The 11357-nt window shown below is 35.1% G+C and overlaps 1 protein-coding gene across 1 annotated transcript in view; it reads right to left on the minus strand.

Annotated features, from left to right (window-relative positions):
• LOC143229935 (apicoplast pyruvate carrier 1-like) overlaps positions 1-9515 on the minus strand; it is a 33686-nt gene extending 24171 nt beyond the window's left edge. Inside the window, exons 1-2 of the mRNA XM_076462810.1 lie at positions 9380-9515; positions 3114-3427 (exon numbers count right to left, since the gene is read on the minus strand). Of these exons, the coding sequence (XP_076318925.1) occupies positions 3114-3373 (260 nt within the window). The 5' untranslated portion in view covers positions 3374-3427; positions 9380-9515. The remainder of the gene's footprint in view (positions 1-3113; positions 3428-9379) is intronic.
• Between the last annotated feature and the right edge of the window lie 1842 nt (positions 9516-11357).

Genomic DNA, 11357 nt, shown 5'->3' on the forward strand with positions numbered 1-11357 from the left:
AGTATGATGTATGTTGTATTTATCTATGTAGTAACCATGGAGTGAGTATAATGAAGGTTGTATTTATTAATGTAGTAACCATGGAGTGAGTATAATGAAGGTTGTATTTATTAATGTAGTAACATTGGAGTGAGTATGTTGTATGTTATATTTATCGAAGTAGTAACAAAGGAGTGGCTGTAATATATGTTGCACTTATGAATGTACCAACAATAGAATGAGTATAATGTATGTTTTATTTACCAAGTTAGTAACAATAGAGTCAATATGATGTATGTAGCATTTATTAATGTAGTAGCCAGTGGTGTTTAATATGAAGTGAGTTGTATATATCAGTGTAGTAATCATGGAGAAAGTATGTTGTATTTATCAATGTAATAATCATGGAGAAAGTATGTTGTATTTATCAATGTAATAATCATGGAATGAGTATGATGTATGTTATATTTATCAAAGTAATAACCCTAGAGTTGGTATAATGTATATTGTATTATCAATGTAGTTACCATGAAGTGAGAATGATGTATGTTGTATTTATAAATGTAGTTACCATGGAGTGAATATGATATATGTTGAAATTATCAATGTAGAAACAATGATGTGAATGTAATGTATGTTATATTTATAAATGTGGTAATCATTGAGTGACGATTGTGTATCATCTATTTATGAATGCATTAGCCATAGAATGATGAGTTGTATTTATCAGTGTAATAAGCATGGAATGAGTCTAATGTTAATTGTTTTATCACTGTACTAACCATTTAGTGAGCATAATGTGAGTTCTATTTATCATTGTATTAACCATGGAAAAAATATGATCTATGTTGTGTTCATCAATTGAGTAACCATGCAGTGAGTTCAATGTATATGTCAGTGTAGTAACCATGCAGTGAGTGTAATGTTTGTTGAATTTATCAACGTACTAACAATGAGGTGAGTGTGATGTATATGTCAGTGTAGTAACCATGCAGTGAGTGTAATGTATGTTGTATTTATCAACGTACTAACAATGAGGTGAGTGTGATGTATATGTCAGTGTAGTAACCATGCAGTGAGTGTGATGTATATGTCAGTGAAGTAACCATGTAGTGAGTGTGATGTATATGTCAGTGTAGTAACCATGCAGTGAGTGTGATGTATATGTCAGTGTAGTAACCATCCAGTGAGTGTAATGTATGTTGTATTTATCAAGGTACTAACAATGAGGTGAGTGTGATGTATATGTCACAGTAGTAACCATGCAGTGAGTGTAATCTATGTTGTATTTATCAACGTACTAACAATAAGGTGAGTGGGATGCATACGTCAGTGTAGTAACCATGCAGTGAGTGTAATCTATGCTGTATTTATCAAGGTACTAACAATGAGGTGAGTGTGATGTATATGTCAGTGTAGTAACCATGCAGTGAGTGTGATGTATATGTCAGTGAAGTAACCATGCAGTGAGTGTGATGTATATGTCAGTGTAGTAACCATGCAGTGAGTGTGATGTATATGTCAGTGTAGTAACCATCCAGTGAGTGTAATGTATGTTGTATTTATCAAGGTACTAACAATGAGGTGAGTGTGATGTATATGTCACAGTAGTAACCATGCAGTGAGTGTAATCTATGTTGTATTTATCAACGTACTAACAATAAGGTGAGTGTGATGCATATGTCAGTGTAGTAACCATGCAGTGAGTGTAATGTATGTTGTATTTATCAAGGTATTAACAATGAGGTGAGTGTGATGTATATGTCACAGTAGTAACCATGCAGTGAGTGTAATCTATGTTGTATTTATCAACGTACTAACAATAAGGTGAGTGTGATGCATATGTCAGTGTAGTAACCATGCAGTGAGTGTAATCTATGTTGTATTTATCAAGGTACTAACAATGAGGTGAGTGTGATGTATATGTCAGTGTAGTAATCATGCAGTGAGTGTGATGTATGTTGTATTTATCAACCTACTAACAATGAGGTGAGTGTGATGTATATGTCAGTGTAGTAACCATGCAGTGAGTGTAATCTATGTTGTATTTATCAACGTACTAACAATAAGGTGAGTGTGATGCATATTTCAGTGTAGTAACCATGCAGTGAGTGTAATGTATGTTGTATTTATCAAGGTATTAACAATGAGGTGAGTGTGATGTATATGTCACAGTAGTAACCATGGAGTGAGTGTAATCTATGTTGTATTTATCAAGGTACTAACAATGAGGTGAGTGTGATGTATATGTCAGTGTAGTAATCATGCAGTGAGTATGATGTACGTTGTATTTAACAAGGTAGTAACCATGGTGTGTATAGTATTTTATTTAGTGTATATGAATATAGTATTTTGTGATTAATCAATATACATGTTTATTGTTGTTACACCACAGGTGTCTTGTTGAGGATACATTTTTCTGATTGTTATACATACATTTTTCTGATTGTTACAGGTGCACTTTTACGTTTTTTAAAGATACAGTTTTCTGATAATTACAGATGACTTTCTGATTATTACGTACAATTTTGTGATTAGTAATTTATTATTTTAAGATAATTTCTGATAGTTATTCCTGTTATTACACTTCATATTGTGGTTATTTCATTATTTTTTCTGACAATCAGAGATAAATATCCTGATTATTAATTGTAATTTCATGTTTTTACTACGAACTATTCTAACATGTACATTACATCATTCTCATTATTACAAATATAATTATCTAATTAAATAAATCAGCTGTCAATATAATAAATTATTCATAGACAACCATATAAACATTTTATTTTATTTTCACATTCATGAATAACATGTTATTTAAGTTCCGCACTAGTACATTTTATAGAGGATTACTTACGTCATGTGACTACTGTACAGACGACTTTTAAGGGTGATCATGAATTATGTTAATTACTTTGTGTTTAATGTCAAATCTACACAACAGCTGATCTGTGCTATGCCTATTGCTGGGATTAAATCCAGAGTTTTAGCGTATATAAGTATTTTGACAAACAAAAGCAGTACGTCAAGTTTCATTTCATGTTTTGTGTATGCAAAACTAGTTATTTCGTAAAATACAAATTGAAATAATTTTCTTATTATTTCGTATTAACTTTACACTATTGTCTCACCTGTAAATAACAGTACCAATCAGGATGCTAGACCGATGTCCAATACGCTCAGCTAGCCAAACACCGCAGAAGAAAAAAGAACCCATAGATTCAGTTGTGTAGATAAGCCAGGCAGTCTGTTCGTATGTCGTGTTTCTGTCAACTCTTTCTCTGAGGTATGACGTCAAGTAAGGAATGATGTTACCAAACAGATGTATTAAACCAAGTCCAACATAAATCAGAAAACACCCAGAAACTGCTACAAATGGACGAGCTTTCATTTCTGTAAATTAAACAGGCTACAGCTGAGGGTATCCTTAAGGTCAGTTGATGTTCTGGAAATAATAAGTTATATAATAAATCTTCATACAAAGCCCTCTACTTGAACAACAATAGCTATACTTGACAACAGAACATAACAGCCTCCTTACCAAGAAACCGATTAATGTAATCTAAATGTTTAAATGATGAATCGGATATAATAAACTATAAAATTAATTTTCTGAAGAAATGCGACATTTTAACAACATATTAACTTTACATTACACAACTTCGATATAGTGCAACATGTAAGTGTAATTAATAATGAATAGGAAATTATATAATTCTTATTTTAGTAAAAATGAATTAACTGATTGTTAAAAATCCTAGAGAATCGGATTAGAACAAACGTTAAAGGATTTTGTTACCTTCAAATAGCTGAGAAAAGTGATATATATGATACTGCCATTGTAACGTTTAACTTTTATGTATTTTGGAATAAATGAGTGTGCATCAGAAACTGCAGATGAGTTTTATGCTCCAAAGTGTGGCAAAACACAAATAATCAACTGACTTGGAGCAATGTACAAAAGTGGCAATAGAAATAACATTGAAAAGAATTTCGTGGAAGATATTCAGTATCTTTGTACCATTGACGTTAAGCTGCTTAATGTGTGTGAAATAAAAGCTGCTGTAAAGTCAAAGTGTAGTCTTAAAAAAATGTTTTATCTAGCATTTACAAACCTGCAGATAGAACTGAGGAGTATGATAAAGTCCTTGTCAGAAGGGGAAATATATATACATTATATTATAGAGAATGATATGAGTTGATGCAAGTTGATAGTCTAATCAACAATATACAGAGGAAAATTTGGAGTTATCCTTGTATCTTTTATGTAATGATCGACAGTACATATGAATGTAAACGAAATAGAGGCTATTTATAACTATAGCTTAAAATTATTGAGAAAAAGCCTTGATTTTTATCTCAAAAGTGTGACACTAATGATTGAAGTATACCCTGAACTCCAAAATAACCAAGAGTGACCTATACGCTAAATATTACATGAGTAAAAATGGATAAATGCTAATTAATTTATCAATGGAGGTTTTCTGATATGCCAAGCCTCGATTCAGTGTATGAGTCTTCTCAATATAAGAACAAAAATAAGATTCCTCCTTTGAAAAAACATCCCTAGCTAATATTTCCAGTCATATTTGATAGTTCATGGCGGATTGCTGCCTGTAGAAACCGCACTAAGTAAAGAAAAGCTTATGTTAATTTGAAACGAAAATAAGATTAAAAATCCTTTTCAGAACTCTGCATAAGAATTTCGCCAAATCAAAGGAATCTAAAGAAAACTTGCAGTACCTGTGTATCTAGAAAATTCTCCTGGCAATTGTGATTTAAAAACTGGGAGATTGAGAAAAACTGGATAATGAAATTGTACATTCTCCTACTGTATATCACCTGCTTGGAAGGGATCAGTTATTGAATCAATGTAACGTAAGTGTAAGTCCAACAAAAAAAGATTATTTTTTGTAAAGCAGAAACGAATGTGGGGTAACTTTGGTTTGTGTTGAGATATCCAAGAAGACAGTAGAACAAGTGGTCTTTGAATGTAACTAGAGGTATTTTACAATATTTTGATAACAGTGTATGTTCCAAGATTCTCTTTGGTTTCTTTCTTTGATGATAAGGAAAAAAATTATTATCAAAGCCCTTTTTATAAAACTTTGTAACTTATAGCAGTCAGGTGTTCACAATAAATATGGTTGTTGGTTTTGTTTGGCGTGTTATTAACTTTGGATAAAAAAATAAATAAAATTACAAAGACCAATGGCCGTTAAAAATTTAAAACAATGTCACTGTCCAATGCCAGGAGTAAACCCATGGCAAAAACATGTTTGAAATGGTGCCATCTCTCATATTCGTAACGACTACACGGCAGTAAAATGCGTGCTGTTGTGACTTGAGTGTCACACGAGCCACATATTGGTCCATCAGTCCAAGATAAAAGCCTCAGAAGGTGAATGGGGTCCAAGACCTTCAAAGCGTAGGTTCTCGTAAAGCAAGAGACCAGAGACTCATAGCTCACTTTCGATCAAATGAGGACATGATAGATCTGTAAAATAGATTATTGATCCACTCTCCAAGAGGTGCAAGAGAAGACACAAACGATATTCACCGCCCTTGTACACTTGACACATAGCTGCTTAATGTGTGGAATAAAAGTCAGATTAGGTTCAAATAGAAGCCCCAATGACATTGCCTCATAAACACAGGAAGCACAACTTCACTTAGATATAGATCAGGATAAGGGTGAATACTCTGTTGATGGCAATAGTGAATGCAATCGATTTTAGAGAGGGAAAAGGTGAAACCATTTTGGTCCACTTCAGTACACAATTGACAGCAGTCTGTAATTGCCGCTCAATAAACCTCATGCTGATGACTGACATGAAATTTGAAAGTCGTCGGCATAGAGTTCGTCTGCAAGTGTAGGAGGAGTTGTCCAGTAACGGCATTAATCTTTATACTGAAAAGTGCGATACTCAAGACACAGTCCTGAGGGACTCCAAGTTTCTGTGGGGAAGGAAGGGAAAGTGTCGAGCCCACATAAACTTGTAATCAAAGATTCTTTAAAAATTAACAAAAATAGGCAAATCGCCAAAAAACCCATATAAGTAAAGGTCTCATCCACTTATTACCATGAGCCTTCTCAATGTCAAATACAATTGAAACAAGATATTGTTGTCACTTGAACAAGGCTCCCAATATTGACATTTCAAGATGAATCAGGTGGTCGCTGATGGAGCATTGTCATCGAAACCCATACTGGGTGGGCGAGAGGAAGTTGTTTGATTTGAGGAACCAAATAAGACGAGAATTAACCATTCTCTCTAAGATCTTACAGAGAAAGTACCAAACCAATTAGGCAGCAGTTTGAAGAAATCTTGGAAACCTTTCCAGGCTTGGAAAAAGAGAGAACAGTTGTCTAGTACCAAGCATCATGAAAAGTATACTTGGGCCAGATCCAGTTAAAAACAACCAGACGAGTAGCAAGAGAAGCAGGAGAGAGATGGCACATCATTTCGTAGTGAATATTATTAGATCCTGCCATATATACTGTCAGACCGATGAAGAGCAAGTTTGAGTTCCCCTAGTGTAAAGGAGGCGATTATAGTCATCAGCCCAAAAAGAAAGAGAAGATCACTTTGCCCGAAGTCTTGATGGCTAAAAGGTGGGGGTGAAGCACAAGTGCTACATGCACGAGAAAAGCTTTTGCAAAGAGTGTTGGCGAGGCTCTGAGCATCAACAACTTTATGGCCTTTGGAGAGCAAGATTGAAAGGGATGGAAGTATACTGCCCACTGATCTTCCGAATCTTGTCCCATATGACTTTGGAACTGATGGTATAAGAAGTACCATTTGTGTACATAATCCAAAATTCCTTCTGTCTTTGATGTCTAATCTGTCAAGCATGTGTACGTTCCCGCTGAAAATCAGTGCAGTTTAGAATTGTGGGATACCTACGAGAGGTATCCCAGGCCCGTTTTGAAGCCTTCCATGTCATGTTTCAGGCAGGAATCCACCAAGGGCGAGAATACCATGGAAAACGTGTCGAGCTTTTAGGAATACACTGAGCAACTGTTTGGACAATACACTCAGTCACTACTTCCACACAGTCATCTATCAATGGCTTACAGATGTGGGCAGGATCAAGTTCTAAGAGACCAGTGAAAGAAAGCCAGTGGGCCTAGTCCAGCTTTTATCCAGTCACGTGGGTCGGGTGGCATCGACCACGACCAATCTCTCTCAAAATGATAGGAAAATGAGCACTAGCCCGTGAGTCACTGTCAACTCTCCAACAAAAGTTAGAAAAAGTGAAGTGGAGCAGACAGAGAGATCAATAGCATGATTAGGTACATGAAAATAATTTTATGAACCGGTACTGAAGAGAAAAATGTTGTGATTGGAAAACATATCCGTTATGAAACGACCTCTCTCAGAAATGTCTGCGCCACTCCATAGGAAATGCTGCTTATTAAAATAGACCAGGATTAGAAAGGGAGACTGTAATTTTCCAATGAGAGCATCAAGGTATAATTGATCATAGATCTCTTCAGGAAACAGATAGGGAGAAATAGTGATGGTACTACTCAAGGAAACATGGATAGCTGTGACTTCCAAAGTTATATCGAGTGGCAACGATAGGGCGAGTACATTCTGATTGACCATCATTGCAACACCTCCATGCACTTTTCAATCACATGACCTGTCATTTCTGTACAAAACAAAATGCCAAAGGATGACTGCATCAACAGCTTTTAGAGGCGTTTCATGTAAGGAGAGATACACAGAAAGATAAGAATCAATCTAATTTTTAATGTTATTTATATTCGAACGAAAACCCTGGCAAGTCCACTGTATCAAAGTGACTATATTTATTTATGTTGAGGAAAATTTGGCAGAGAGCCCTTCTTTTCTCAACCACGTTTTTTTTTTTATTTAAAAGAGATCTATCGACCTCCATGTATCCTATCCTGGGTCGAGTAAGCAGATTTCCGTCTGTGAACGAAGATTCCAGCGACTGATGGTGTGAACAAATAATCGTTTAGCATCTCAGGGCCAGAGAAAAAGATGGACCAGAGGACATGCACAAAACAGGAACCAAATGAAGTAAACCTAGGAGCCTACCAAGTGGCAGGGAAGCAGAGATCAGAGTAGAATCGTCAACTATCTTAACCACAGAGAGAAAAAACTCTTCAGATGCTTTGTAAAAAAATCCGTTAGAGGTGTGGACAGATCTGTCTGCACTCTCACTGTAGCAGTGGAACGGAGTACATCAGCATATGTCTGAGATGGAGTGAGGAACAATAACTTCAAAACTTCTGAGTGGAAAATGTTGTTCACAGGCTTTAAACTTTGCACCTCTTTTTCCTCCACCCATTTAGGTTAAAAACTAGAGTTAAGAAAAGTGTGAGCCTGTACAATTAATACAGTGTGGTTCCATTTCGCACTCGAAGGTGTCGTGGTCTTTGCCACCACAAAGAGCACATGTTAAAGAGCCACGACATGATGTCTTTGAATGACCGAACCAATGACACTGGAAACATCTGAGATTGTTGGGCATATATGGAAGCAATTCCAGGGTTTCCTGGGCACTGTAGCCAAACAGGAGCATCAGACACAATACCCAAACACGTCCAAAACTGGTACTTGTTTGGCCTTAGCTCAAGTGGACCAGCGATTTGACCCTAGAGGTACCTCAAGTCTGCCTGTCTATGGGAATTAAAGATCAAAGTAATGTGTTAGGGTTGGACCCCCTCAACCATCATGATCATCTCCTCCTCTCCACGCACAGTATAACACGTCGGTGGATGTTCAGATCCCTAAGAAGGTAGACTGAAAGTACAGAACCTACTCTGCAAAGTTCCCTCACCATGTGCAGAAATCCAACTCGAAGGGCAATGGATAAAGAATTCAGGTAACACATTTCTTTAATTTTTGATTAAGAAATCTCTCTTTTCACTGGGATTGTTTCATACACCTGTGCTGTGTAGAAGGAATATTAACGACAAATCTCCTAGAAAGTTTTAAATTATGATCATTGCACCAAGTAATTTATTCTAAACTAACAGTAAACATTAAACACAAAATTAATTATGCTTTTCAAATTCCCTAAGGTTCTGAAAAGTGTTTTACTTAAACATTTCTGAGGTTTTGTACGTTCATTTACACATTCTTCAAGTTCTTATTGGTTTACTCACACAGTCCTCGAGTTCTTATTGGTTTACTCACGTAGTTCTCAAGTTCTTATTGGAACACTTATACATGGTCATAAATATTTTAATGTTACGCTTGCACACAACCCTGGAGTTATTTGTTTACTTACACAATACCGAATTTCTTATTACTTTCATTACACAATTCTTGTCATCTTCAAAAGCGTTTTAGTACAACTCAAGCCATTAGTGACTTAGATAAATAGTTTTAAGGCTTATAAAAACTATTTTACTTACACAGTCCTCGAGTGTTTATTGGATGATCAAAAGGTATGCAGTCTGCAGTTATAGATTTACTGTTTAACAACCGTCTTTAACACACACACATATCATACAAATGATGTATGTTTCGTGAGATCATAGTTTTCGAGGTAAGAAACACTTGGTTTTGCTACTGTGACAAACAGGTGTACATATTTAATTACGAGTTTCAAAGTCACTCGCAAATGCCATATGTTAACATTACACGTCTACGTATACGTCTACATGCAGTATTTTAGAGTATTCTATAGTCTAATCAAAACTAAGCTTCGGTAAACTTCCGTTATACATATAAAACGTCATAAAAAGGGCATAAAAAAACAATGAAACCCAAACTTTTCCAATACATTTTCCACTGTAGGTTAGCTATAATATGTGTTTATGCAATACAACGATGATCCTGTCATATACTACTGCGTACAAACAGTTGTAAAACATCAAGCATGATATTGTGGTAGTATAAAGAGATGTTGGTAACCATATGTTGGTCGAAGAATCCTTCCTTTTTAGGTTGATACCTTGACCATCTCTTGCTACTCCACTATGTACACCTAAAATTACCTTTCTTAGACATCTATTCCGACCTTACTAAGTACACCTTAAGTGTTGCTGATCTTCGTCATCTGTTGCAACTTCAATAAGTAAACCTTCGTTTACTTATCTTTACCATCTGTTGATACTTCACTGAGTACAATTTAATTTTTGCCTATCTTCATCATGTCTTGCTACTTTACTAACACACATTAAGCGTTACCCATCTTTGTTATGTGTTGCTAATTCACTTATACATTAATATAACTTATTTATTGTCTATCTTCGACATCTGTTCTATTTCACTACGTACACCTATTTTCGTCCTCTGTTGCTAGTTCAATACCTACACCTTCAGTCACCTTCCTTGGTAACCTCTTACAACTCCATTAAGTGTGTGTTTTTCTTATAGCAAAGCCACATCAGGCTATCTGCTGAGCCCACCGAGGAGAATCGAACCCCTGATTTTATCGTTGTAAATCCGTAGACATGCCGCTGTACTAGCGGGGGGCACTCCATTAAGTACACCTTAATTTACCTACCTTCGTTATTTGTTGATAGATCACTAAGTAAACCTCAGTTTACCTATCTTCGTCATGTGTTGTTACTTCACTATGTACATCTTAAGTTAAAAGTCTTCGGCATAAATTTCTACTCCACTAAATACATTTTATTTTACTTATCTTCGTCATTTGTGGCTACTCCACTGAGAACACATTAATTAATAAATATTTATTATCTGTCTCCACCACCACTTGTGTTTCACTTTTGATCTACTGTTGTTGTGGCTATGAAAGTTAAGACGAGTTGTTGCTGTAAAACTATTGTAACACTAATTGGAAGAATCATGTAAACAGTGTAATAAAGCATTAACAACGCCATTTAACTTCACTAAATCTTTCAGTGTATAAGTGATTTGTACTGTAAATTACTTCTGGTTTGTTTTCGCTTTATTCATTGCAGAAACCATTTTTTTTCCTTCCCCACGCAAAATATCAGGTATTTTTATTACGTTTTACGATTTCCTAAATATTATTATAATCGTGCCTTTTTTCTTTTCTAGTATTGACTATCAAACATGCAAAGTAATTTTGATTTTAAGAGTAAAAATACTTTTATGCATGAAAAAATTGTTAAATTGCAGTGAGAATTGTTTATTATCTCTACATAATAATCAAACGTGTTTTTAGAAAAACTATATTTTATCTGTATCTATACAGGTTAGGTAGATTTAACTGACCTCGTAACCACCATAAACATTATGCTTTTTTCGTTCTAGAATGACTACAAATTATAAAATGAAAACACAAATTTTTAGTCTAAATATCTTAAATCTCGTACAACTATACACTTATATACATTTATTACTCTTATTGTATTGACCTTTCACCGTGCCTGGCTAACAGTAAGTAACATCATAGAA

The sequence above is a fragment of the Tachypleus tridentatus genome, chromosome 10 (genome assembly GCF_004210375.1).
Source record: "Tachypleus tridentatus isolate NWPU-2018 chromosome 10, ASM421037v1, whole genome shotgun sequence".
NCBI classification, from domain to species: Eukaryota; Metazoa; Arthropoda; class Merostomata; order Xiphosura; family Limulidae; genus Tachypleus; species Tachypleus tridentatus.